This window comes from Lynx rufus, unplaced genomic scaffold (assembly GCF_022079265.1).
Source record: "Lynx rufus isolate CCGP_SWC_20201006 ecotype Redwood Valley unplaced genomic scaffold, mLynRuf1.p SCAF_9, whole genome shotgun sequence".
In the NCBI taxonomy this organism is placed as follows: domain Eukaryota; kingdom Metazoa; phylum Chordata; class Mammalia; order Carnivora; family Felidae; genus Lynx; species Lynx rufus.
The window spans coordinates 17,133,783-17,161,529 of record NW_025814897.1 but is presented as its reverse complement, the minus strand read 5'-3'; the positions used below and the strand labels follow the sequence as shown (position 1 = coordinate 17,161,529).

General features: G+C 58.5%; 1 protein-coding gene across 1 annotated transcript in view; it reads left to right on the top strand.

The window, feature by feature from the left end:
• NECTIN1 (nectin cell adhesion molecule 1) overlaps positions 1 to 23,492 on the top strand; it is a 61,347-nt gene extending 37,855 nt beyond the window's left edge. The window contains exons 2-6 of the mRNA XM_047072419.1: positions 7,580 to 7,930; positions 8,462 to 8,764; positions 9,176 to 9,293; positions 10,721 to 10,872; positions 19,274 to 23,492. Coding sequence (XP_046928375.1) covers positions 7,580 to 7,930; positions 8,462 to 8,764; positions 9,176 to 9,293; positions 10,721 to 10,872; positions 19,274 to 19,821 — 1,472 coding nt within the window. The 3' untranslated portion in view covers positions 19,822 to 23,492. The remainder of the gene's footprint in view (positions 1 to 7,579; positions 7,931 to 8,461; positions 8,765 to 9,175; positions 9,294 to 10,720; positions 10,873 to 19,273) is intronic.
• The last annotated feature ends 4,255 nt before the right edge of the window (positions 23,493 to 27,747 follow it).

Here is a 27,747-nt window from a genome sequence, read left to right as displayed (position 1 = left end):
GCTGGAGGTGGGGGGCAGGGAAGGGGCTGCGCTGGCGGGAGGGGCTCAGGGGGAGTCTGGATTGGGGCCAGTGGGGACGGAGAACAAAGATGAATTCCCGCTGTGCTTGCGCGAACGCGGAAGAACCCTGTGCTACGTGTAGCCTGGATTTGCCTGGCATCCCAGTTCGATCTGGGAGGCCTTCCTGGAGGAGCTGGGCAGTATACAGAGGTGGAGCAGCCACTTGGTAGAAACAGTCCAGAGTCTGATCCAGGGAAAGTGCAGAGAGAGGGCCAGACAGGTTATGTCCAAAGTATAGTCTTCCGGGGTCATGGGGTCCCAACACTCTCATTTTAAAGAAAGGGACACTGAGGCCCGGGAGGGGAACTGGCCTACCTACCTAAGGCCATCTAGAAAACCGTAACCAACTAGTGGGGACCAGAGACTTCTCTCCTGATCTCCGGTATGTACCCTTCCTCCCCACCGCCTGGCCAGAGGGAGTGTGACAGGTAAAGGGTGAGTGGTACAGAGGGGACCAAAAGGTGGAACCAGAAGGCTAGAGATGGAGAGGGGCAGAGCCGAGAGGCGCTGCTCGGGACTGGCCTTGCCCTGGGCCTTGGGGAGGGGGTAGCCGATGTGAAACCGGCCTGTCGGGAGAGATCCAGATGTCCCTGGCCACTTGCTCCTCGGTGGGAAAAGACGAAACGCAGTTCCCTGATTCATCCCTGTCCCCCAACCCGTCCTGCTAGGTTTCGGAGAGACGGGACTTGCCAGAGCAGCCCCCAGCGCCGTCACCACAACCCCGGGGCTTCCCGGCTTTCATGCTGCCGGGGATTGGGCTGGCCCAGCCCGTCTGGAAGATCCTGGGCTCCTTCTCCTGCTTTTCCCAGGCTGCCGCGCCCCCTCCTCTCCCACGCACTGCACTCACCCGCCCAAGGCTCCGGCGCCAGCCCCACAGCCCATCATTAACCAGCTCTGTGTCGGGGAGTCGGGGGTTGGGGGGGGGGGCATCAGCCAAGAAGAAGAAAACATCGGCAATTTCTGTGACCCCAAATGAAGGGGCGGAGGCGCCTGGGTTTGGACAGTAGCAATTAGCCCTGACTGTGGGATCATGGGATGTTATCACCTCTGCTGGCAAGGTGGATGCAGCGGGGACTCAAGGCCCCAGGACACCTGGAGCCATCCCAGCAGGCATTGCTCCCAGAGAGGGTCCCCCAGGGCCCACACCCACCAGGCAGAGCGCCTGCGTGCAGGAGGCAGGGGCACTGAGCCCCAGCGAGGGATGGCTAGGGGTGTGGGGACAAGGACCGGGTCAGTTTATGCTTCTGTGCCCTCTGACCTGGGGACACCCTGGACCCCGTCCCAGGCATGGCGGGGGAGTCCGAGGGTAGAGATGCAGCCTGGGCCCCAGGGGGCTCCTGAATAATGGGGAGACATAGATACGGGACAGGACAAGTTCAGAGGACCTCAGTGAGAAGCCTGCTCGTGTGGGTCCTTGGGGGCAGAGCGATTGGGTCTGGGCAACACTGACTGGCCAAACCTTGCCCAGAGGAGGGGGCCCTAGCAAGGGGATTCCCTCCTGATCACACCGTCTCCTTGCCAGCCTCTCCCCCGGGTGGATCAGCCTTGGCATCCGAAAGTGAGGAGCTGGCCAGCCTGGGAGTTGACATTTGGGGAAGTAGCTGCACTGGGAGGAGGGGCCCTGTAGCCTTCAGGTCGCTGTGCTGACTCAGCAGGGTTTCGGCTGGAGGCCCTCCCCTCCCCCCGCCCCCATAGGTGAGTCATCCCCACTTACCACTTAGCTGGTTTCTGACCGGATGGTCCTCTTCCTTTCTGCCAGTTCTGGGGTGGTGGGAGGGAGGGGGATCCCTGGGAAGCCCTAGAGATGGACCCCAAAGGATTCCGGTCTCAGAGAGGCCCCCGCTGAGGTCCCCAGCGCTCCTCCCCCAGGGTGTCCCCGGTTGCCTCCAGGCCAGGTCTGCCACTGCTGACTGCCCAACTGAGGGCACCCCGGCGGGGATGGGGGACACAAAAAGAGGTGGTCTGTGCCAGAAATCCCAGAACCCCTCCCCCCTTGCCTGTGTCCGTCCCCCCCCCCCCCCCCCCGCCACTTTCACCCACATGGGCCCAGTCCCAGCCTGCCTGGCCAGGGAGAGAAGGGTCTGAAGTTTCAAAGGGCGGGAAGAGAAACTGCTTGAGGTGGGTACGGGGAGCAGAGTGCCCCCCCCATTCTGGGCCACACCCCGCTGCGTGGGAACCCATGGCCCCAGCCTCAGATTAGCTCCATGGCGGGCAGGGCAGGCGGGCAGGGCCCTGGGGAGCAGGTTTGTCGGCCACAACTGAGGAGCCTTTGTGTTTTGTTGCTGAGCTCGGGCTTTTGCACTTCTGTGACGTCTCGGGGGGCCGGCCCGAAGCCTGCCTTGTTGGCTCAGCACTTCTGGGCAGCCACGAAGGCAGCCCGAACCGCCCAACCGGAGCTCCAATGGGGAAACTGAGGCACTGGCACACAGGCCCCAGGGGCCCGAGTCCCAGACCGTGGAGCCCGTAGGGTGGTCAGGGAGAATACAGGCAGTACTTGAGGTCAAAAAGAAAAACATTCCTTGATATCCCTAGGATGCAAGAACCTCTCTACTGAGGGCAGAGGTTCCCATGGATCTCTCTACCTTTCACTCCCCACCTCTCTGGCTCCTCCCTCCTCTGTACATAGCCTCCTGGAGGTGCCCCCACCTGGCTTCCACTTTGCTTTACCCCTGGCCCCCAACCCCCCCCAACCAAGCCCAGTGCAGGGCAGCCCGCGGGCACTGTGGCTACGGTAATGTAACTGGTATTCCTGCCACTTATCAAAAGGAGCAAGAGAGGCTCTGAGCTTTATTCCAGGAGGGACACCGCCCAGAGGGAGGGAGGCCCTGGGGGGTTAGGTTGAGAACGTGAGTCCCTTGTAAAAAGGCAGGGTGGGAAGTGCACTGGGTTGGATTTGCCCTTCCATGTCGCCAAGCAAGTGACCCAGCCCCTCGTGGACTCTGGACTCCTCCTTTGTAAAACCATGGATCACGTGTTCCACTGAGGTCCAGTATGGTACCATTTTAGTGGTCCTGGTTTCCACATCTGGGACAGCCCCTGCCTCTCATGTAAGAGGGGGCCTGTGAGGAAGGAGAGACGATGCCTTGTGTGGACCACCCTAACTGCCCGGGGAACCACAGAAAGTTAGCAGGGTAGTCTCCAGGCCCTAGACCCTGCCAGGGAGCCGCGATGTGGCCAACAAAACCCGAGGTCTCGCCGGTGCCTTCCCTCTCACACAGGGAGTCGCGATCTGTTGGGAGCCGGGGAACACACAATAAGAAACACGCTAGACGTGCATGCCAGGAAACAGAAAATAAAGGGATACAGATGACGACGAAGGTGGTGGTGAGGAGGAGGATGATGATGGCAGCCAGCACTTACTGACCGTCTCGTTCTGTGCTAAGTGCCGATCTCTAGCTTCCCGTGTGGTCATTTGATCCTTAGGACCACTGCATGGGATAGGTGGTGTTGTAATCCCCGTTTCACAGACGAGAAATCTCAGTGCAAACTGAGGCACAGAGCGGTTGAGTCATTTGCCCAACGTTTCTCAGCTCGTAAGTGACAGAGGGAGTCTGCAAAGCCACACCGTCTGGCTCTTCACAAGCCCATGCGTACTGGGGGGGGGGGGGGGGGCAGGGGCAGCCCCTCAGAGGGTGGGAGGAGCTCGGGCAGCGAGCTCAACTTCCAGGTCATCTGGGCCCAAGGGGTTGGGACCTTGGACCCAACTTGGACCAGCCTGCCCTCCTGCTTCTGCCCCTTGGCCCCGGGCCTTCCAGACGAGGCCTATGGTTCTACCTCTTCCTGCACAGAGGAGGGGCCTCCTCCTGGGTTCCTGCCCTGAACCAGCCCTTTCTCTGCCTTTTCAGTGGGGATCCCCACTCTCCCATTCATTGCCTCACCCAGACCCTGGAGGTCTGCCCCCCTTCTCTGAAAGTTTCCCAACCTGACCAGTCTAAAGAATGAGGGACATTCTCCCCAACCCTGCACCCTCCGTCCAAGACTGGCAGCCCCAGGGAACCTGGGTGGCTCAGCCGGTTGAGCGTCCGACTCTTGATTTCGGCTCAGGTCATGATCTGCCGGTTTGCGAGTTCGAGCCCCTAGTTAGACTCTGAGCTGACAGCGTGGAGATCCTCTCTGTCCCTCTCTGTCTGTCCCTCCCCCATTCGTGCTTGTGCTTACACACGCGTAAGCGCTCTCTCTCTCTCTTTCTCTCTCATTAAAAAAAAAAAAAAAGATGGGAAGCCCCAAGCCAGAAGCAAGAGCTCTGGGTCCCTTAGCCCAGAGTGGGGTGGAGGGCTAAGGGAAGGTCTTCAGACCTTGCCGGTGGCCCCAGCCCCTCCCACTTCCTCTGGGGTCAGGGAGTGGCCCCAAACCCTATGCTCCAAAAGCTCCCTCGTGCCCACTAGGCTGTGGATGGAGAGGTGAACACCAGAATAAGTCTGCCTGCACCTTAGAGGTCCTCTCCCACTCTGGCCTGCCCACTCTTCACTAGCGCAAAAGGGGCAAGGGCCAGGAGAACCCACTTTGTGCGCAGTGGGTGGACACCCCAGGCACTCTCCTTACTGCTCCCTGTGGGGTTGCTTCTGGGAGAGCCACACTGGAGAGGAGAGAGGGGCCTTAACCCCAAAACAGACATTAGGGTGGGGAAGGCCTCCTTGGCCTGGTGAGGCACCAATGCATGAGACGGGGCCGCTAGGGTGCCCGAGCCCCTGGCAGCGGCCGCCCCGCCCCCACGCCCAGGCCACTATCAGCGATCTTCGCTCCTGGCATTCACAGCTCTGAAGGGTGAGGTCACTGCTGAAGACACAGCAAATGAATGGCAGTGTGTGTGCCGGCTGCTGAAGCCTGCCTGTCCCCACACCTGCGGGGAGCGGGGGGTGGGGAGGCGGAGGGGGTCGCGGCAGGCTTGGTGGGCTATGTCCGGCTATAGGTTCCCCCATGCCCTGGCACCAATCCCAAGATGGTTCCTGGTGCCCACACGCCAACCCCCCCCACCACACACACACACACACACACACACACACACACACGCACACACACACAACCTATGGCCCAAGCCCTCCCAACTGGCTTTTCCTGTTTCTGGCTTTGTGTGGTGAAAGTTCCCCAATTATACCCACATTATCTCAGCTGCTGGGCAACCTCCAGCAGGTTGGTGAGTGGAGGCGGGGGCGGGGGGGGGGGGAGCACCCACTTATCCTCCTGGGAGGGCCTGGGGCTTAGCCGCTTGCCAGCTGGCCAGTCAGCAGGAGCACTGGACTGTCTGGCCCGCTGACCTCACCATGGGACTCTATCTGGGGTGGGGCCTCAGCGAGGCTGGGCTGCGGTTCAGGGGATCAGACTCAGGCCCAGAAGGGACCACTAAGACTGGGGAGTCCAGCCCGCTCTCTTATAGAGGAGGAAGATAGGGCTCGGGAGGGGGAAGTGACCGGCCAAGGTCTCAGCGCAAAATAGGGCTGAGCAGAACCCAACCCTCCTGCCTCCCTGGTGGGTGCTTCCTCCTGTACTCCCACCAGCCCACGGTGCTCTCTGCCCAAGGACATGTCAGAACCCCACACACCGGCCAGGGGGACAACTGGAGGGGTAGGGGTGGGGGCACTCCCAGGTGGGCCTTGAAGGGCTGCACGGATGTGAATAGGCATAAAGAAGGAGGGAGCACTGGGGAAGTTTTCAGGGCATGACAAGGGGCCAAAGATCTATTTATTCAGCAAATTTTTGAGTATCTGCTGTATGGTGCACACAGAGGACACCGCAGTGACCCTGGGGACACAGCCTGTGCCCTCCTTAGGGGAGGGGGGGGGACAGCCTCCACCTATCATGGGCTTCCAAGCCCTCAGAGGAGTGTGCCCTGCTCTTGTGCCTCCGCCATGCAGAGGCTGAGGTGAGCCCCGAGTTTCCACTCCCTTGGGGAGCCACTGAGGCCATCCCCCCGCCTCTAGGTCAGTACGGGACCCGGCATTGATATTATCGATGGTGCTCAATAAACTGAGTGAAGTAAGGATACGACAATATGAAGGGTACAGATGCGTGGCCAATAACAGAGGTCAAGAAAGAGCCTGGGCCAGAGAGACCCGCTGGAGGGTCTCTGCCCTGCGTTCAGGATCAGGGAAAAGCTCAAACAAGCCATTCTAGTGAAACAAAGCAATCAGTAAGGAGACTGGGGGGAATTTATTCATTCATCCAACGCCACTGATCACTCCCTCCTTCTTGCAAATCTCTATTCCCATGGGTTCCGTTGCAGTCTGCCTGGCCAGAGCTATCTACTGAGTACCTACTGTGTGCCAGATGCTGGGCCGGGCACTAGGGCTGGGGCGACTGGGAAAGACACAGACCCTGTGCTGGCGGAGAAGTCACAGGCGTGAACAACCACATCCGGAGGCAGAAAAGATCTGTGATAGAAGTGGCTGGATTCACACGTGCAGGGAAGATCTGGGAAGCTTCCCAAAGGAGGTGGCCTGAGTGGGAGATCCATAGGGGAAGGAGGGGGAAGAGCCTTCTAGGGCTTTCTAGGGAACTGCACGAGCAAGAGTCTAGGAGTGATAGGAGGAGGGAGAGAGAGAGGAAGGGAACATGGAAACATGGCATGTTCTGAGGAGTGGCCCGGGCCCCATGAGAGGGACTGAGCCAGCGCACCCCAGGGCACGGGCATTCCGCCTTGAGGGAGAAGACCATGGTGGGGAGCATAATGGTGGCCACCGTGAGCCCGCATGGTCAGCGCCTCCTGCCTCCTGACACTTTCTCATTAGTCTCATTTGGTTCTCCCAGCAACCCCGTGAGGTAGAGGACTGGATTCTATGCCCCATTTGCCAGAAGGGAACTGAGGCCCGGGAAGGTGAGGCAGTTGATGGCTCCTAGGGAAAGCAGTGCATTCGACTCCCGCCCCTTATTAAAAATAAGGGTGTTTGGGGCGCCTGGGTGGCGCAGTCGGTTAAGCGTCCGACTTCAGCCAGGTCACGATCTCGCGGTCCGTGAGTTCGAGCCCCGCGTCGGGCTCTGGGCTGATGGCTCGGAGCCTGGAGCCTGTTTCCGATTCTGTATCTCCCTCTCTCTCTGCCCCTCCCCCGTTCATGCTCTGTCTCTCTCTGTCCCAAAAATAAATAAACGTTAAAAAAAAAAATTAAAAAAAATAAATAAATAAGGGTGCAGGTATATATTTACTGCCCAATGGAGCACTATGGGTAATGCATCGCTAGACGAAAAGGCAGCTATGGAACAATACGTACGGTATCATTCTGATTTCGTCTTAAAAAAAAAGATGGTTATGCAGAGAAACCTGGAGATCGAGAAATTAATATAGCGAGAAAAAAATAAAAGAAGGGATTTCCTACAAGACGATCAGTGATCCTTCTGAGTGGTGGGGATCACGGTCTTTTTCAGCATCCTCCAGAGTGCTTTAGTAACAAGCAATTATTTGTTCCTATGATCAGAATCAAGAGTAACAAGAGGTAGAAAGAAAAGAGCAGCGCACAGGGAGTCGGGGGCGGGGGGGTGTGGGCGGCCGTGCCTGTCACTGACCAGTCCCGCCGGCTCCTTTGACCAGGCGCCCACGCCCAGGTGGTCCAGGTGAACGACTCCATGTACGGTTTCATCGGCACGGACGTGGTCCTGCACTGCAGCTTCGCCAACCCGCTGCCCGGCGTGAAGATCACCCAGGTCACGTGGCAGAAGGCCACCAACGGCTCCAAGCAGAATGTGGCCATCTACAACCCCGCCATGGGCGTCTCCGTGCTGGCTCCCTACCGTGAGCGCGTAGAATTCCTGCGGCCCTCTTTCACCGACGGCACCATCCGCCTCTCCCGCCTTGAGCTGGAGGACGAGGGCGTCTACATCTGCGAGTTCGCCACCTTCCCTGCCGGCAATCGAGAGAGCCAGCTCAACCTCACTGTAATGGGTAAGCTGGCCTCACCACCCCCTCCCTGCTCGTGCAGAGGCCCGTGGCCTGGGGCTTGGCCACCCTCATCGTGTGCCTCGGTGGCCCCAGACAGTCTCCTTGGTTGGCATGCTCCCAAAGCTTCCGGTCCCTTCCGGCCAGGCTGTCCCACAGCTCACTCGGGATTGGGTGCAAGGCCTTAGCTGTGCACAGAGCTGAGGGTCACGATTCGGGTTGGAAGCCCCACCACAGGGTACTTTGTGGGTGACCAGGAAGCAGGCAGAAGCTTCCGACACCACGGTAAGGAAAAGGGCCACGTGAGCCGCCAGCCTTGAGCACGCCAAGACTCCAGGAAGGCCTCCGCTTGACCAAAGGGGGTGCCAGGTAGGGCAGGAAGGACACAGGTTAGACAGGAAGCAGTCCCCATGAGAAGGGCTGGGAGGGGCTTTGGGCACAGCTCAGAGGCAGGGATGGCCAGGGTGACCTCCTGGGCCAGCACACTTTGGTTGAAGCCGTAGCGCTAGCCCCACGGCTCCCTCTGCTTCCCCGCAGCCAAACCCACCAACTGGGTAGAGGGCACCCAGACGGTGCTTCGAGCCAAGAAGGGGCAGGATGACAAGGTCCTGGTGGCCACCTGTACCTCGGCCAACGGGAAGCCTCCCAGCGTGGTGTCCTGGGAAACGCGCCTGAAGGGCGAGGCGGAGTACCAAGAGATCCGGAACCCCAACGGCACGGTGACTGTCATTAGCCGCTACCGCCTGGTGCCCAGCCGGGAAGCCCACCAGCAGACCCTGGCCTGCATCGTCAACTACCACATGGACCGCTTCCGGGAAAGCCTCACCCTCAACGTGCAATGTGAGCAGGGCACAGCACAGGCGGGTTTCGGGGTGGGGGGTGCTGCTGTCCCCTCCTACCGCCCCACTCTTGCCAGCCCTCCCTCCTCCTTTGCTCCGATCTCTCTTCCTTTGCTTCCTTTGCCCCCTTTCTGCTCCTGCCCGCCCCCCAGCCTTTCCCTCCCTTTCTCTTTTCAGGGGTGCGTTGTCCTCCCCCCCCTTTCCCCATCTCCTTCCTGTGCCCATCTGTCCTCCTCCTTCCTCCATTCCCTTGCTGCTTCTGCTCCGAGGGTCCTCCCCCCTCTCTCCCCGTCTTCCAGCTCTTTCCATGTCACTGCCCCTTCCACCCCTGCCCCATCTGAGGCTCACTCCCTCGCCCCAAGCCCTGCTCTCCTGACCTCACCCTTCTCAAACATCATCCCTTGCCCCACAGACGAGCCCGAGGTGACCATCGAGGGGTTTGATGGGAACTGGTACCTGCAGCGGACGGATGTGAAGCTCACGTGCAAAGCCGATGCTAACCCCCCTGCCACCGACTACCACTGGACCACGTAAGTGCTCTGGGGCTGGCTGGTCGCCTTGCAGGGTGCCTAGCTGGTCACAGGGAGGCACCCCACCCCACCTCCAGGAGCATTACGTGGGGAGAAAGTTAGGGTCTTGGTTCAGGATTCTCAGAAGGGGAGGGGCTGCGAGAGACCCCAGCCACGACAGCATCAGGGTCAGTGGGACAAACCATTCTGCCAGAGGGGGATCCCCTCATCAACCGCCTGCCTTCTTCCCCCTAATAAAGAATCTAGTCGTTCTCCTTTGGTGATTCAGTCTGAGTCACTCCCACCCCAGCCCCCGGTATTTATTTTTATCGAGGTGTCCCCAGGGAAGCTGGCTTTCTGGAGCATCCCAGATCTTTCTTTGTTCCCGTTCCTTCTCTCCAGCACCCCCAGATTGTCAAGGAGGGGGCAGCCGTCACCCCAGAATGCCTGCGTCCGTGGAGTGCTTGCCCCGTACCCCGCCGTGCCATTCTTGGCTTCACAGTCTTTGAGCCTGGCTCTCGAAGGGTCCTGTCTGCCCCTCCAACCGGCTCTGATGGCCTGAGCCAAGGTTCTTCCCAGAGAAAAGCTAGATGGGACGCATAGAAAGGAGGATGTGGGGAAGCCAGGAAGCGGGTTGACATGGATGGCCAGGAGATGGCTGCCCACATTGTCTACACTCTGTTTCCTGGAAGTAGAAGGCATTGGCCTGCCCTAGCTAGTTCTCACCCTCCACTTTCTGGAGCCAGAAGTGTTATCTGAAGGTACAAGTGACCAGTTTCGGCTCTGTGTACCAGGGAGCTGCTAGGTCCAACAGAATAATAGCTTTGTGACATCGAAAATCAGGAGGAGGCTCCCCTGTGTCTCCCCCAGGAAAATGGCCTATGATATGCCCAGCAAGAAAATGAGATAGTGTACCGGAGCACGATTCCTCCACATGGGTCACATCTCATCACCTGAGCAGCTTGTTAAGATACAGATCTCCAAGCCGTGGCCCCAGCGGTTCAACCTCAGTAGATCTGGGGTGAGAACCCGAACAGCTATATTATCAACTAGCAACCCAGGAAACCAACGACCAACCACCAGGAACCAGGCGTAGTTGGGAGAGCACTGTGCCAGGAGCCAAAGACCTGGCTAGAGCCCCAGTTCTGTCACTTACTAGCTGTGTTCTTTGACCCTGAACTCAAAGAGCTTCTCGTCTGTTCAGTGGGACCAGTCCCTTTCCGGCCTGTCTACATCTCAGTGCTGGGACATGAGCGTGAGACGCCGAATAATGGGAATCTGCCAAACGCAAGAGATTATTGTTGTGGTTATTGTCGGTACTCCGTCCAAGACAGACCCTGCCTATCAACTCAGCAAGAGGGCTGGGAGTCTTGGAGGCTGGGTGACACCCGGGGAAGCTTCTGGGCTGGAGGGTCATAACCCACTGCCATGTCTCCCCATCCCTGCAGGCTGAATGGCTCTCTCCCCAAGGGCGTGGAGGCCCAGAACCGAACCCTCTTCTTCAGGGGGCCTATCAACTACAGCCTGGCAGGGACCTACGTGTGTGAGGCCACCAACCCCATCGGCACCCGCTCGGGCCAGGTGGAGGTCAATATCACAGGTAGGAAGCTGTCCCCTGTCCTGCCTCTCCCCACCCACTGCTCTGCCTTTGGGGCTAGGTCACTGCAGCAAGTTTCCGTCTCGCCTTCTCTGGTTCTCTCCTGAGCTCTGGCCACTGGTCTTGCTTTGCTTTTCTCTCTCCTCTGTTGAGGCTGTGTGTGAAACAGGGTGACCCCCGATCAGAGAGGGATCAGAGAGAGGCTCCAGCAGAGAGGAAGTAAGTGCTGTTGCGGGTGGGGGAACGGTGGGGGGATAGGTGTTAGAGCCTGCCCAGGTCCTGTGATGCCGGCTTGGTGGGGCTGGGCTTGGAGGTGGAGCTCATTTGCTCCTGCAGTTCAGGAAACCCGCACAGACAGGCGGGAGGGTGAGGCTGTCCTCAAGCAGGGACACTGGAGGAAACACAAGGAGACAGCCCAGAGCCATGGTGGTTGTGTGCCCTGAATTGCTGTCTTCCCTGCATTTTTCTCTGTGTCGGTGCAGATGAAGAGATTCGGCCGCCTGACCCTCTCAGGGCAAAGGGAGCAAAGAGCTAGGATGTCCTGGGGGAGCCTTCATGTGGGCCATGAAGGGAGCATGGGTTTTAATGTCAGACAGCAGGGACGTGGACAAGTGCTCCTCGGAAAATGGGCATAATTCGAGATGCCTTGAAAGCTTCTTGTCGGAATGTACGTAATGTGGGCCAAGGACCTAGTGCAGACCAGCCTGTCAATAAATGGCCCCTGCTCTATGATCATTATCTTGGCCCCTGTCATTATCATTATTAATGGGAGGATCAAAACAAGCCAAGAGAGAGGTAAACTTGCCATCACAGCTTCACAGCCAGAAGAGGGAGTGTCTTTAACATTGTGGCTGAGGTAGTTGCAGGAAAAGAAAGTGACAGAAAGAAACACCTGGGACGGGCAGGGGTGTCATGCGGCTGGGGGGATGGACAGGAAGTGACCTCAGGGAGATGTTGAGCCGGGCTGCGGAGTCTGGGAAGTTGGGCAGTGGTTGCTGGACTCCAGGCACAGGACTTGGGCAAGCCCTACAGACACATCGGCTCCGGGCCCGCGTCCCAGAAGTAGGAGACCTCATGTGTGGGTCCATCCGAGGCACAGCGGCAAAAGGAGCCGTCCAGGGTCTGCACCTACCTGTGCAGTCACACTCGGGGCCGTTCCGTCCCACTCTCACCAGGGAGGTGGAGTCACTTGTTGATTGCTGTTTTCTTCAACTCCCTGCCTGTGGCTCTCACACTGGTCAACTCCCTGCCCGTGAACCAGAAGTAGTAGAAGCGTCCGAGGTGGAGCCTGGGAAAAGCTACGGCAGCCCGTCCTCCAGGCTAGGGTTGGGGGCGGTGGGGAGGGGGAGGGCCAGAAGCACAGACTTCTCTCCTCCTGGAGAGAATTTGGGCAAATCTCAGTAAGAGCCTCACGGGTGCCCGAGCTCTGGCAGTGGGGCCATGGGACAGACAGGGATGAGGAGTATTCATAAGGGAGCATAACCACGCCACAGGGAGGCATGTCGTACGGGGGCCATGTCAGACTTGGCCTGAGTGTGGTCACGTAGCGGTTCTTCCTGGCTGTGTCGCTTTCACGTCTCAGAGTCTCAGCTTCCCAGTCTGTATGGCAGAGATCATATACTTATCTCAGGCCAGATGCATACTCCGCTGGCTGGAGACACTGCTGACTGGGAAGTCAGGGGAGGGGGCCAAGAAACGGGAGCAGTGATCTCCCGTGATCCTACCCCTGGCATGAGTGGACCAGCCAGAGGCCCTTCTAGGCTAATGGGGCCAGGTGGCGCTACCCAGCTAAGTCGGGGCCTCCCTTCTCCCAAAGCTCGAGAGGAGGCAGGATGACTGTGAATGCACGCTGCTCATCAGGGACTCAATGGCATCCAGGAGCAGGGAGGAAGGGAAGGGGGCACTTCCCAGGCCCAGGCCAAAGAGAAGAGAGGAAAGGGAGGACGCGAAGCCAGCCGTGGAGGCGGGCCGTCTCCTTGGGGCTGATGGCAGCAGTGGGATGCCCTGCGTGGGATCTGTGGTCAGGCCTAGCTGGCCTGTGGGCAGGCGGGCCAAGCTGCCCAGGGCTCCAGCTGGAAGACGCATGCGGCATAGCCTCCCGTGCTCCCCGGAGGCACAGAGAGAGACAGGGCTGGTAAGCAAAGTCACACGCAGGTGACTTGCATGAGGACACTCTTGTTGACAGCCCAGTTAGGCAGAGGCCAGGGACGCGTGGTGCCCACCGAATCACTGATGGGCCCGGGAGCCGTTTAGCCGGCCCTCCCGAGGGAGGACCTCTCGGGCCCGCAAGACGGCTCAGCCGGGAAGCCTGAGCCTTTTCACAGCCATGTGTTCTGGTGCTCACGGACAATCTCCGAGCAGCCGCTGACACCACCGGCCCTTGTCCTACATCAGCTGGTGCCTATCACGTTCTCTGGGGGCCCACTGTGGGGGCACAGCCATGCCCTGTGCTCCAAGCCCCACTGGTCAGGAGGGAATGCATCAGCGAGACGGATAAGTGGAAATTTAATTTTTCATTCTGGCCATCCGTTCGGGTAATAGCTTTGCCCTGGGCGCATCTGGAGAGGAAAATGAAGAGAAGCCGGGGCAGGGGTGGGAGGAGGCGGGCCGCAGGGTGTGTGCCAGAGACACGTGCGTGTGCAGGGCACACGTGTGCGGGGCACTGCACCTGCACAGGCTTCTCAGGGCCCCGGACCCTGGAGAAGGTGGCATTTGAGTTGTTCCTACAAGGATGAGTGGGCAGTGATGGAGGGTGGGGGTCCCCAGGCAGGGGAAGCTTGTGGGAGGAGAATGGTGGGAGCACTGGAAGGAGTGGGGCTTTCTCTGTGTCGCCAAAGGGGAGCCTCTCAAGGGTTCTCAGCAGAGAGGCAGGTGGTTTAGACCAAGCGTTTGGGAGGGGCTGTACAGTGAGGAAGCAACAGGCCTCGGCTGTGGTCATGAGGACGAAGAGACAGACTCCCCAGAATTGGCGTGGACGTGTCCATGGGGCCCGGGGCCCTCACACAGGCCCATTTTTGAGATCTGAGTACTGAGAGCAGTTTCATGGGGTTAGCCCAACAGTCACAAAACAACCCAGTGAGCTTCCTTCCCTTCTCCCTCCAGGGGTAATGTGAAAGGTGGGGAGGGGCGCTCAGGGTACGGCCTTGACCAGATGAAAGAGGCCAAATGGGGCAGCATCTATCCCTGGGACGGGGGCTGTTGGGAAAAGAGTATCCAGGCCGCTCTAGGAGCAGAGCAGGGAGGCCACTGTGGTGCAAGCGTCTGGCCCAGTTCCCATTTCCGGGAAGCCCCAGGTTCATCCACTGGGGACAACCACTTGAAGGTGAAGGTAACAGGGCTCCTCCCTCTTAGACCGGGTGTTCCTGTGACCGCGTGTTGGTGGGGCTTCGGGGTCCTTTTGGGACGGAGGGCGCATGCCTCTGAGCGTGTAAACGCAAGCAGACGAGCGCCTATGTGCAGGCCGAGTGGGCACACGGGAACCCTGGCTGTGCCATGGGCAAACGTGCCTTTCTGCGGGCGGGCGGATGGCAGGGTGTGTCGGGGAGCCCCTGGACAGACAGCTGTGTCTGCGCCCCTGGGAGGATTCGGTCCTGCTCCGGCGTGACGAGGCCCTGCCCCGTGGCCTACACAGCTGCTGCAGCTGTCTGACCCCGGGCCTTCCCACTCTCCCTGCGGCCCCTGCACTGCACACTGGGAGCTGTAGTTCCAGCAGCTTCCCGGCCTCATCCCATGATGCTAGAGCATTTCCCGCCTGCCTGAGGAAGCACCAGGCGTTGGTTCTAGAAGCAAGCCCAAACATCCTCTTTGACGCTAAAACTCCTCCAGATCCCGGAACCAGACCATAAACCCTAACCTGCCCTCCACCTCAGATCCATCCAAAGCCCCTGTACCAGCCCACCCGTCCCAGTCAGGAAACCTTGGCCCCAAAGGAATGCAGAGCTCCCACTGCCCCCAGGGTCCCGGCCAGCCTGCCATCCCAGAGTGGAGGCTGCAGTCCTTCAGGAAAGGGGGCTGAGCTGCCCGCTTTGTAAGATGATGTGAGGGAGGCCCGTGAGACCCCACCACCCAGCTCTTCTCTCCCCGGCCAGCAGAGGCCCTTGAGGCTCTGCTTCTGGTGCCCCAGGAACTACTAGCTGACCGTGACAGCTGGAAGGACAGAGGGGGCGGGCGGGTGCTTCATTCCACACCAAGCAGCCGCCTCTCCTCGCAGATGAATGAGGTCCCCATATGGCATCTTCACACGGAAGTCTGCAATGCTGGACAGTCATCTCAGCCATTTGTCTACCTCTAGGCAGACCTGGCCCTAAAGCAGATAACCAGGGTTCCCTTTGGTCCCAAAAGAACCCCAGGGAAGAGTAAACTCCCTTAGGACTTGGGGAAGAAAAGTGAAACAGAAGGACCTAGAGGGGGACCCAGAGGCTCAGCTCTAAGACAAGCTTTGCCGTGACACAATTCATTCAACAGATGTTCTTGAACTCCGGCCACATGCCAGGCAGTGGCCTGTCCCTGTCCCTCTGGAGTCTATGTTTTAGCACAGAAGGAGGACAGACAGCAAACAGATAGAATACATTTGAAAAGTTACATAGTCATTTTGAAGGCGACTTGGACAAAAGAGCAAGGTCAAGGGGTCACAAGTACAGGGGTGGGGTTTGTGAGCTGTGGTTTTAAACAGGGCAGTCAGGGGAGGCGTTGGTGAGAAGGTGATGTCAATGAGAAGTTTGATCCAGGCCCTGAAGGAGGTGAAGGAGTAACCTGAGACATGGGAGCAGAGTCTTCCGGGGTGGAGAGCAGCCGGTGCAAAGGCCCTGAGGAAGTTTGGAGCAGAGTGAGCCAGGAGGAAAGCAAGAGATGGAATCAGAGGTGGAGAGCAGAGGCACAGGTCACGTAGAGCATTTGAAGCTCTTCAGACTTAACAGGATCTCTGTGGCTCCTGATTCAAGATCATCTATAGAGGCAAAAGGTAGAATCGGGGAAGCCGGTTAGGCAATTACTACAATAATCCAGGTGACCGATGATGGTAGCATGGATTAGAGAGGTGGTGATGGTGGGAAATGGTCACACTCTAGATTTACTTTAAATTCAAACTTATACACTAATTTGGGACACAAGCCACGCCCATGAAACGGGTAGTAAACTACCATACTGTGATTAGTGGGGGCCAAAAACTTCAATCTAGTCAAATAAAACATAGGAGAGCTTTATTTTCATTGGGTCTCTGCTGGCGCAAAAAGCGTAAGAATAAATGTAATGGAACTTCTACTGCACACAACTGTAACACATTGAATGGAAGCAGTCCCAAATTATCATGAGTCCGCCATTTCCCCAGCTCTTCTCCTCGCTCCTTCAGGAGAGAACTTTAGCCATTTGAAAACTGGTGGAAGGACCAGAGCCAATTGTGGTGGATCCTGATTTGCATTTACTACAGGGTGTTTCATCAGAGGCTTTACCATCATATATCAGTATATGACAAATGGAATGGAATTGGGTATTGTTTCTACTAGAATGAGATGCGTAGACCATTAATATATAGAAGTTCAACAGGGAACAGGGAAGTGTGAGCTGGAGAAGGCCAGGCTGCACAAAGACAGGACTGAAGAACGGAAATGGGCACGAGGGGATGAGGAAGGGCATTCCTGGCAGAGTGAACAGCAGGAGCAAAGGCTTGAAGGAAAGAATCAACTTGGACAGCAAGGATGGTGAGTTAGCCAAGGCCAAGATCAAGTGGCATGATGAAAGCTCTGAAGCCCAGACTGGCGTGGTCCAGCAGGCAGTGGGGAGGGACGTTATTGCTAGTCTTTGAGAAAGGGAGTGGCAGTGCGTACGCAATGGAAATTAACCTGGTGACTGTGGATGGTGACTGAAAGAGAACAGAGACCAAATGAAGGTGGGAGATTCAGGAATCTACAGTAAAACCTGGCATGAAGTGGTAAGAAATTGAATAGGAGAAGTCAACAAGATTTGATGGAAAGACTTGAAAGGAAACGGAGTTCCCTCCATTTGGAGACCTTTCTTATTCTCTTGGCCTCTCCAAGTCCTTGCCATCCTTCAAGGCTTGGCTTAAGTCTTTCTGAGAAACATTTTCTAACTCCAGGCCACAGTGCCCTCTTTCCCCTGCATTCCTGAGGCACTTCTCTGCCACTGTCTTTGATTGTCTGCAGGCGGCTTTATCCCTAAGGGTGTCATTTGGTTCCCCAGATAGGCTGTGAGTTTTTTGTATCCTGTGACTAGCAAAATAGATGTTCCATAGAGGATTGTTGATTGGATAGGTGGATGGACGAATGGATTGGTAGATGGGTACATGGGTGGATAGGTGGATGGATGGACAGATGGGTAGATGGGTGGGGGGATGGGTGGGGGGATAGATGTATGGGTAGGTGTGTGGGTGGATGGGTGGATGGATCAGTGGATGGTTGGGTAGATGGATGGGTGGATAGATAGATGGGTGGGTGGATGGATGGATGGATGGATAGATAGATGAGTGAGTGGATGGATGGATAGATGGATGGATAAGTGGACAGGTGGGTGGTTGGGTGGATGGATAGATGGATGGACAGATTAGTGGATGGGTGGGTATATGGGTGAAGCAATGAGGCAGTTGTACAGAGGAGAGAGCACTCAGATATGGGGTGAGAACTGAAGAGGGAGCAGACGGGTAGAAAGTATGGAAGAGGCCAGGTTCCTATTAGCTGCCTTTTGGGTGTGCCTTGTGGAGGCAGCTCCCACTTCCTGGGGAGCAGGTGTGCAGCCCTTTTAAAGGCAGTAAACAGACCTGGTGAAGCAGGAGAAGTTTGAGGTTCCACGGAAACCGTTCTGAAGTGAGCGGTGAGGACAAATATTCAATAAATATTTATTGGGCAGCCACTCGGTGACCTACACTGAGGACACAGTGGTGACAAGTGGTTGTGTTTCTCTGCCAACTCCTGCATGTGGAGAGGCCGGGAACGGGAGCATCTGGGTGGTCCCTGCTCAGCCATGTGACTGCAGGCAAATCGCCTCCCCTTGTCGGGGCCCCTGTGATTTCATCAGCCCTTCCAGCCTGGACTCCCGGAAGTCCTTTCCTCTTCTCTTCTAGAGCCTCTGCCCTGCTCTTGCCTGCTGCTGCCAGCACCCCACCCACTCACACACATGGCCGGAGTGGGCCGGCTTTACCTCTGGGAGGAGGGAGTGGGCCCATAGGAGGAGCAGGATTCCCTTGGAATGAGTGATGCTCAATCAGGGAGTGAGCTGGCAGAAACCGATTCCCAGGGACCGGAACAAATGCCCAAACCATACACCTTTACCCTGGCCTAAAGAGAGGAGGGCCTAGAATAGCCCAGCAGCCCTCCCAGGTTCTCTGGAAAACCTGCCCACCTGTGCCTCCTGACCGGGGCCAACCGTGGTCTCCGGTGCCACCCTGTGGTGGTGCTGGGAACCGCCTCCCTCAGTCTCCCCTCCGGGCAGCATTGACCACAGCGCGGGCAGTCACCCACCCAGCCTTCCCTCCCTCCCACCTACTTCCTTTCCCTCCTTTCCACCTTTCCTGCTTTCTTGTTTCCACCCTGTCCTCAGCGCGCACATGTTCGTATACATACGTTCATCGCACCAGCACAGGTATGCAGGCTCGCCGTGACGGGCCAGGGTGTGCCCGGGCACGCGCTCCCTGGTGACGCCACTCATCATCGTGGCCGTGAACTCACGTGCGCTCGTGCCCCCTCTCTGCACAGCTATGCTGAGTGTCTTTTGCTCACAGCCCAGGCTGGCAGCACCCCTGGCACCCACCTTGCCCTTCAGGGCCAGACCGCAGCCGAGAGCCACAGCCCTGGTTTCTGGCACTCACAGGGCATCTATGGGGCCAGCCTGGGAACCCGCCCTCTTCCCCGTGCCCTGGGAGCAGGTGAAATCAGGCATGGGGCACCCAGTGACCAGCAGGCGTCGGACAGAGGGGCAGTGGGGACGTTTGCACAGGGTTTCCGTGCAAGAGAACCAATGTCAGTCACTGGCTGGTGGCCACAGGCAAGCTATTTAACCTAAGACGTGTTGCCTGGTGCATTGGCTAGAAATTAACAGCATACTTGTTTCTCAAGGTGCTGTGATGGTGACTGGCACCTAGGGGACACTGGGTCCACGGTGGGCTCCACTAATGGGGGTGATCCAGGCTGGCACCACAACCAAGGAGAAAGCCAGCATGGAGCCTCCGGGGCTCCGGGACTCTCTGCCTCTTCGCCCGCTTCAGCCACAATACTGCGGCGCACTGGAGGGCTGGGGCACCGTGGGGCCTGTGGAACCGGAGCCGCCCTTGGGCCTTGGGCCCACTTCCTGGCCTTTCCATCCCCTGCCTCGCTCCCTCCCTGCCATCCCTGCTGACGCCCCCACCCCCAGGAGCAGTCACTGACACTGTCCCCCTCCGTGTCTTTTCCTCACCCAGAATTCCCCTACACCCCGTCTCCTCCCGAGCACGGGCGGCGCGCCGGGCCGGTGCCCACGGCCATCATTGGGGGCGTGGCGGGTAGCATCCTGCTGGTGGTGATCGTGGTCGGCGGGATCGTGGTCGCCCTGCGCCGGCGCAGGCACACCTTCAAGGGCGACTACAGCACCAAGAAACACGTGTATGGCAACGGCTACAGCAAGGCGGGCATCCCCCAGCACCACCCGCCCATGGCCCAGAACCTGCAGTACCCTGATGACTCGGACGATGAGAAGAAGGCTGGCCCCCTGGGCGGGAGCAGCTACGAGGAAGAAGAGGAGGAGGAGGGCGGCGGAGGGGGCGAGCGCAAGGTGGGCGGCCCCCACCCCAAATACGACGAGGACGCCAAGCGGCCCTACTTCACGGTGGATGAGGCAGAGGCCCGTCAGGACGGCTACGGGGACCGGACTCTGGGCTACCAGTATGACCCTGAGCAGCTGGACTTGGCCGAGAACATGGTTTCTCAGAACGACGGGTCTTTCATTTCCAAGAAGGAGTGGTACGTGTAGCCTCCCTCTCCGGAGCCTCTGTCGGCTCCCCTTTCTCCCCGGCCCCCACCCGCACGCCCCCTGCCCTCCCCCACTCGCCCACTCCTCCAGGAGCTCGACAGAGACTCGCCCGGCTGCCCAAAGCCAGCCCCACGCTGCCGGGGAGCGGGGAGCCCAGGGCAGACACGACCTGGCTTTGTTTTGATTTCCTCCCTGTCCCCCGCCCTCCCCGTGGTGTTGTGTTCACTGTGGCTTTGGTGTCGCTGTACCTTCCCTCCCCTGACCACCGCCACCACCCGCCCCCCGCCCTCCCCCCACCGCCTGCCCTCTCTGTGGGGAGCCCTGTTCTCGTCTTGTGTACCTGGGCGTCCCTCCAGGGTTTGGGGAGCCAGCCCTCCCCGGCCCCCCGACACTGGAATTTGTGTTCTTTCCACTGGGGGTGGAGGGCTGAGGGGCTCCGAGAGGAAAAGCCCCAAGCCACCCCCGGATGCCGCTCTTCTTCTCCCAGGGAGGGGGAGCCCACACCCCTTGCCACGAGCAGCCAGGAGCTGGGGACCCCGCTCTAGACAGTCGTTGCACCCAGGAGACAGGGAGAGGCTTCTCCAAAGCACCCAGGGTTGTCTTGTTTGTTAAGCGAATCGAATCGAGGTCCCTACGGGGGGGGCCTTGGGCAGTATGTTCTCCTGGTGAGGTTGGTTTTACACTTTTTGTCCTCATTGGCCAGCAGAGAGTGAAGTTGGCCCAGCTCTGGTGTGTCTGTCCTCTTGACCCCTATCTGCTCCCCACATAGTGGGACTTTAGGTGGCCCACACTTCCCGTACGCCTCCACCAACGCATACACGCACCCACATGCACACTCACCACTCGTGTCTGCCCCTCGTTCCCCTGGGGTCACAGGCCCTCCCCGGCCGGACACTGCCCGAGGCCCACCCCTCCCTGCCCCACCTCTTCCCTCCCAGCTGAGGATGGGGACAGCCTTCGGAAGCCTCCAGGGACGGCAGAGACCAGGGCCCCCTGGAGCCTCCACCCTAGGAGCTCAGGCTGGCCCTAAATTGCTTCTTTCAGCACGGGAGGTTCTCAGATTTCTCCCTTCTCTATCACGTGCTAGCAACTCTGTCTGGATTCTCCTGGGGAGTCAGGGCAGGGGGTCCCTAGGCTGTCTGGGAGTCACAGGTGACTGAGCACCACCATGGAGGGCACGGGGAAGGGAGTCCACCGGGTAGAAGCTTTGCAGACACAGATGCTGAAGAGTGTAGGTGGTGGCTCACCCGCCAAGGCCAATGCAGATGTTCTGGGCTTGCCAGAAAGTGCAAGGGGCATGGGGGAGCCAGGAATCCCGGTTCTGCAGCTCCTGCTCCCTGCTCTCCACTCCCCGCTCAGCTGTCCCTGGTCTCCGTTCTGGGATGGGGTGGGAGGGACCTTGGGAAGCTTTCCCTTTGAGTTACAGATTCCCTCCTTGAATGGGGCTCCGGGGCCCATCCGTCACCCAAGACGAGGGTTTCCTGTCTGTACAGTGGGGGACAGGCCCCTCCCAGCTCTCTCAGTTCCCCCAGCTCAAAGTGCCTCAGTTCCTTCATCTGCCCACCCCGGTCCCCCCCGGGCACTCTAGATAGGAAAGACCCTGGGATGGGAGAGCAGGCTCATGCCTGCCCATTAGGGTTCCGGTTAACCCAGGCCATCAGGGGCTCTGTGGGATGGCAAGTGTTGCGGGGGGAGGGAAGCAGACCACTCTGTGCCCCACGGGCACTGACCTACCCTGCCATAGGCTTCCCAAGGGAGCCCCAGGCCCCAGCCCTCTCCCTCCCCTCCCCTCCCTGGTGCTGCTATTAACCACCCCCCCCACCAGCCCCGTCTCTGCCCTGGTGTCCCTGGGCCCACCAGCTGGGCCACCCTCACCCGGCCCCCACTGCCCCAGCCCCAGCCCTGGCTGCCCAGTAGCCACGTAGCAGAAGTCTGAAGCCATGCCAGCCCTGGGGCAGCTCTCCCCTCTTGGCATTGGGTGGAGATGGGGGAGAAAATTCTGGGGTCTTTCAAGCCACAGGGCAGAGAGGGGTGGAGGAGCCGGGCTGCCTCTCTCAGCAGTATTAGTGTCACCCCAGGGCAGAGGACCTTTTCCATATTACATCACTGCCCCATTCCACCTCACGGCACTCTGGCCCCTCTGCTTGGTCTCCTGCCCCCCACCCCCGCACCCCCTGGCAGGAGGAAATCCCAGGGGCCTCCCTGATAGAGGCATTCTCTGACCCCTTGAAACCATGAAACCGAAAGTCTCCCTCCTGCCACCCCCTATTCCTCATTATGTGATGTACTTAGGAGGACCCCTGGGCCCAGCCAAAGCCCTGAGTCCCCGTTGAGACACCTCCATGCCCTCCCCCCAAGCAAAGCACAAAGTATGGGGTCCATGCCACACGCATGGGCCGCGTGGGAGGCTCCTGCCTACCTTGTCCAGCAGCAGCACACCCGGCAGGGCGGTCGCTCCTCAGGGGCCCAGGGTAGGCCGGGGGCAGGCAGGGGTCGGCGCTCGGGCATGCGGAGATGGGGCTTTCTGCGCCCCGAGTTTGCGGGAAGGTGGGCACTGCCGCCGGGCCCACAGACGCAGCCAGCGGGCAAAGGGGAGGTCTGGCCCGACAGAGAGATGAGGATCTTTTGCTTCTCCTTTTGCCCCCAGCATGAGCTGAGCCTTCTGCCTTTGCTGGAGATGAAATAAACTTGGTATTCATTGTGCCAAGGCCTCCCCCGTTGTCACCCTGCCTCTTGTTACCCTCCCTCTTCTTGCCCCCGACCCTGCTCCCCTGCTCCCCTTATTTCTTTAAGATTTTGATATTGTTCTAACGTGTAACCGAACCATCCTGAGTCCCCTTTCATCAGAAGGAGCCGAAAAGCAGCAGCAGGGAATCGGTGACCACGAGCAGGCAAGCGCGGCCCCCTCGGGCCCAGTCTGCGCGCACACGGGGCACGCTCCCCTCCGACAGGTGCACACGCACAGACGCGCAGACACGGCAGAGGAACGGGCTGGTCCTGCCGAAAGCCCCGCAGCAGAGACGTGATTTCCCAGTGCTCGGGCCGTAAGAGAGACTCACGGGGGCCTCGTTTCCCGGGCGTACACCCCCCCCATCAGCCCCCTCCATGTGCCCAAGTCACTGGTGCAATAATTTTTCTGCCACCCTCCAAGCAGAGGAATCGGGAACTGTGTTAGGTGGATGTGGGTGACCCGCCTGGGAGGACAGGGGCCCAGACAGAGACCTCTGAAGCCACCAGGAGCCCTCTCCTGCTAAGGAGCACGTGGGCCCCTCCCAGGCCACAAAGAGACCTGCTGTGGCTACGGGTGCCGTGAGGGGCTCCCGAGGCCTTGCCTCTGCTGCTGCTGCTGTTGCCCCAACCGTAAGGCCCAGCCGAGCCCCCTGCCTCCCGGTGCTGTTCTTCTAACTCCTGCTGTGAGGAATGGGATTCTTGGCCGGAAAAAAGAAAAAAAAATGGTTTTCTCTTTTTGTACAAATGGAAGCAAAATCCAGGAGAAGCTGCCACCCCTCACCTCCGAGTGCGATGCGCTACCTTGGCATCAGTTTCTTCGTCACCGTGTTCGTCTTTGGTCCCGGGACGACCCAGCAGATTCTCCTGGTTCTGACCCAGGGGGTGTTTGCATCACCCCCTTTTACTTGTATAAAAAAAAAAATGATGAGTTGAAAAATGTACTGAGGGAAAAAAAATGTACTTTTTTATAAATAAAGTGTTTAAAACAACGTTGTTGCCTGTGTCGCTCGTCTCCCTGCGGTGGCCGTGCTGGGGGCACAGGGACAGGGGAGAGCTAGAGATGGGCCAGCACGGTAGTGAAGGGGAGGGAGCCTCTGGCCAGTGCCCAGGTCCCATGGTTCTGGGACAGTGACACGGACCCCTGCAAGAGCCTGCCTCCCGGGGTGGGGGGCGGTCAGCGTCCTGCCTGAAATGTCACCCCAGCTCCCAGGCTCTGCCAGGAAGTAGCACCCACACCCGGGAAGACTGGTGGGCAGCAGAGGCGGGAAGGCTGGGCCTCTACAGGCACAGGCAGGGAGGAGGCAGGGCCCTCCCTGGGCTGGCCGGAGTCCCTGCCTTCCTGAGTTTAGGCCTCTGCTGCCCTACAGCAGCCGAGCACAGCTCAGGCTTCTTCCCTTCCCCCTTCTTGCCCACTCCCTGCTGCCCTGCTCCTTCCTGCCAGTTCGCCTCCTGTGGTCTTTTGGAGAGGAAAGCCAACAGTTATCGCCTGCCGTGTCAGAGAAGAGATGGGGAGCTTTATCTTCTGTCCCCTGCCAGGTCTCTCCAAGAGACCCAGCCCTACATCTCCAGGGGTGGGGGGAGCGGGGCTGGGTGCAGGGAGGGTATCCTCATTCCTTGCTTACCTCCCCTCCCCGTTCCACCACCATCTGCTTCCCATCTCCAGGGTGGAATGCAGGACAAATCGATCCTAGGTGGGAGTGGCAGGGGCTTCACCTCCCCCAGTCACCCCCGGTAGCCTCTTTTCCCTGAAATCCACACCATACACCTCTGAGAAAAGGGGGTAGGGATGCTGAGAGCCAAGGTGGCCACTTAGCGGAAAGCCCTCCTGCACATGTTGGGGGAAGCCCCGTCCTCCTTTCCTAGGATCGGGGTGGGGAGGCCAGGGCCAGCAGGAATCAGGCGGAATCGGGCCGGGAGAAGCAGCCGGCAGCTGTTGGCAGCTGGCTGGGCCCCTCACTGGAAGGCCAAACCCAGCACCCTAGACTGTGTTTAGATGCGGATTCGTGAACGAGATGCAAATTGGTTGTTTAAGTGGTCACTTCCTCAGTTTTCCAGGCTGTCCGTTCAAGTTAATTTTTAATTTGCGCAGGCAATAAATGCTTAATTACATTATTAATATATTGGAAGAGAGCAGTGGACAGAACGTCCTAATTGGCATTTAACTAGAGCGTTCCGGCAAATTAGCCAAGACTTTCTCCGGCATCAGAAGGAGGGCAAGCCAATTAGTCCCAGGCACAGCCTCTCCTGGCGGGAGGAGCCCAATCTGGCCCCTTCCCCCAGGGTCCCAGGAGTCCAGGGAACACCTAGCTTTCTAGGTGCTAGCTGAGCTGGGTGCAGGAAGAACTTGGCTCGTTAGGGTCCTTCTGCCCCAACCTCAAACCTCGGCCCTGTCCCCGCATCCCCACCCTCAGCACAGCAGAGGACCAAATGCTGGGGACAGGGGTCCTGGGGTCCTGGGGACAGGACCTGTCTGGGTGGCTAAGGTCCCCCTGGGTGTGCCCACCATTGCCCTACCTCAGCTGTGGAACAGGACTAAGATAGCTGGGCACCCAGAGCTGCTTTCTGGATACCGTGGAGGCCTCTTTCCCTTCCTCTTTACCTTGACCACTCTGCTTGCCGACGGTTAAGAGAATGAACTTGAAGAACTTGAGGGTTGCATCCTTCACTCACACGTGCATTCATTTGTTTTGGCCACTCTGGGCCAGGCCCTGTGAGATACTGTGATAGTCCCGCCCAGAGTCCCTGCTTTGAAAGAATTCAGAGGCTCTAGGGGTCCCAAATTCCAAAACAGCAGTGCCTGCTGGCCACAGGTTGGAGCAGAGCTGTGTGCGAAGCCCTATGATAGCACAGAACGGGAATGGCTCATTTTGCTTGGGAAGGTCTGAAAGGTTTGATGGAAGATGTGACGATTTCCCCCTGGGCCTGAAGGATGTGCAGGAGTTCTCCAGACCAGAGGTGTGTTAAGAGCATCCCAGGCTAACTTGCGGCTTTAGCATCTTATATCAGTTGTTCTAAAAGAGATCATTCTAGTCCAACACACTTAGCACGGTGAGAACAGAAGCCTAGAGGAGGAAACTAAGGCTTGGTGACCAGACCAGCAGAGAGCACATGTTGAACATGCTCTGGGCCAGAACCAGAGCCAGGTGTTGAGAGCAGTGGGGGGTGGGGGGGAGGAAGCCAGGGAAGGGGGTGGCACCCCCCTGACTGGAGAATGCTAGAGCTGACACCACTTTCGATTCACCCACGGAGCAGAGCGAACCCCCGCGGGGGATCAGCTGGGCTCGTGGGCGCCACATTTGGTGTGTTCAGTGGAAAAGACGGTACAATTCTGGCTCCAGTTCCCGTGTGCATTTTCTTCCACGCCACCAAGCAATAAACTCAATTCTGACACTATGGACCCGGAAGGAGCATCGGATCCCACAGGCCAGGGGCTCATTCCCATAAGACTGACTGTCCCCGACTCCAACGCCAGGGTCAACTGCAGGATGCCACCTGTGCCTCTGACCGACTGGCTATAAATCAGAGAGGTTCCTTGGGTTCCAGTAATTTGCGAGAGTGGCTCACAGAACGTAGGAAGCCAGTTAACTCAGTAGATCACCTGTTTATTATAAACGGCTGTAACTCATGGAAGAGCCGCCTAGGGCAAGGTGCATGGGAAGGGGCTGGGAGCTTCTCTTCCCGCACCTGCGGGTGTTCACCAACCCGGAACGCTCTCGAATCCCGTCCCTTTGGGTATTTATGGAGGCCTCGGTACACAGGCCTGATTGACTGACTTATCGGCCACTGGCGACTGAACTCAGTCTCCAGCCCCTCCCTTCTCCCTGGAGGTCAGAGGTGGGGCGGAAAGTTCCAAATTTCTAATCACGTGGTTGGCTCCCCTGGCAGCCAGCCCCCATTCTTAGGTGTTTTCCAAACTTAATTAACTTAAACCCAGGTGTGGCTGAAAGGATTTCTTCTGAGCATCAAGACACCTTTTATGGCTCTTATCGCTTAGGAATTTCCAAGGGTTGTAGGAGCTTTGTGCCAGGAACCAGGACAAAGACCAAATGCGTGCTTCTTATTATAAATCACAATATCACGGGTGATATCTGCCATGCTTTTGAAGAATGGGAGGCAGGTGGGTCAGGGGCGAGGCCTCCTGTGCAAGCTGGAGGGGAGCCCCGGCTCCTGGAGGCACCTCTGCCCTGCCCCCAGGGCCAGATACTTTTGGGGAGCAATCCTTGGGCACCACCTTGGTACTGGCTTCTGTGGCCCCCCAAGCCCTATTTTCTCCCCTGGTCTGCAGGCTTGATGGGAGAGCCAGGCCAATCCTCGCTCTAGCTCCACACTCAACCTCCAGATGAGAAGCTGCAGGCCCTGCCCTCTTCCCTCCCCTCCGCACACACACTCCACTGCCTGGGGCCTCATCCAAGCTGGCCCCCCCGGCCTGGTGCATCCAAGCTCATCTTGAACTCCGCTAGGAAGGGCACAGGGATAGCCTTGTTTGGCTCGAGAACCAGCTCCAGGGCACCATCCGCACACATCACTGGCTCCATCGGGCCAGGGAACAGACCCAAATCACTCGGGGGTTAAAAACAGAAATATCCAGGCCCCACCCCAGATGAAGAAGGTCAGAGCCTCTGGGGGTTGGACCCAGACAGGTGTATTCTCAACAAGCTACCCAGGAGATTCTAATGGTGTGGAGGCAGAGGCCACCCCAGGTGTCAATCATGAGGAAGAAGCAGGTCCTGAGATAGGAGACTGGATCCAGGGGTAGCTAGGTGGGCGATGCAGCGGATAAGCACGTAAGAGCTTGGGGTGCCAATACGCTATTTATTGTCATGACAAGATCATTGCCATCATCATCACCTCTGAGACCTGGGACCCTGGGTGCTAGTGACTGTAGCGGAGGCCAGTACCCGGGGGCAAGTACAGAGCCAGGAGGGAGCCATACCTGTAGTTCTCATGAGGCAGGCTTTCCGGTTTCAGACCCTTCCTGGGCACCCGGTCTCTGGGCACATGCCAGAAGGCCAAGCGGGCTTCTGAGTTAAAAGCCCAGGCAGGAGGTCCAACAGGCCCTCCTTGAACGGAGATTCTTGCTCCACAGTGTGACCACCTTGGAAGCAGTGGGTGTGCTTTATGAAGGACAGTAACAGCCCCCTTAGATGAAGGGGGACACGCTGAGAGAGGCAGAGGGGAGGATGGCAGGCCTGTGCC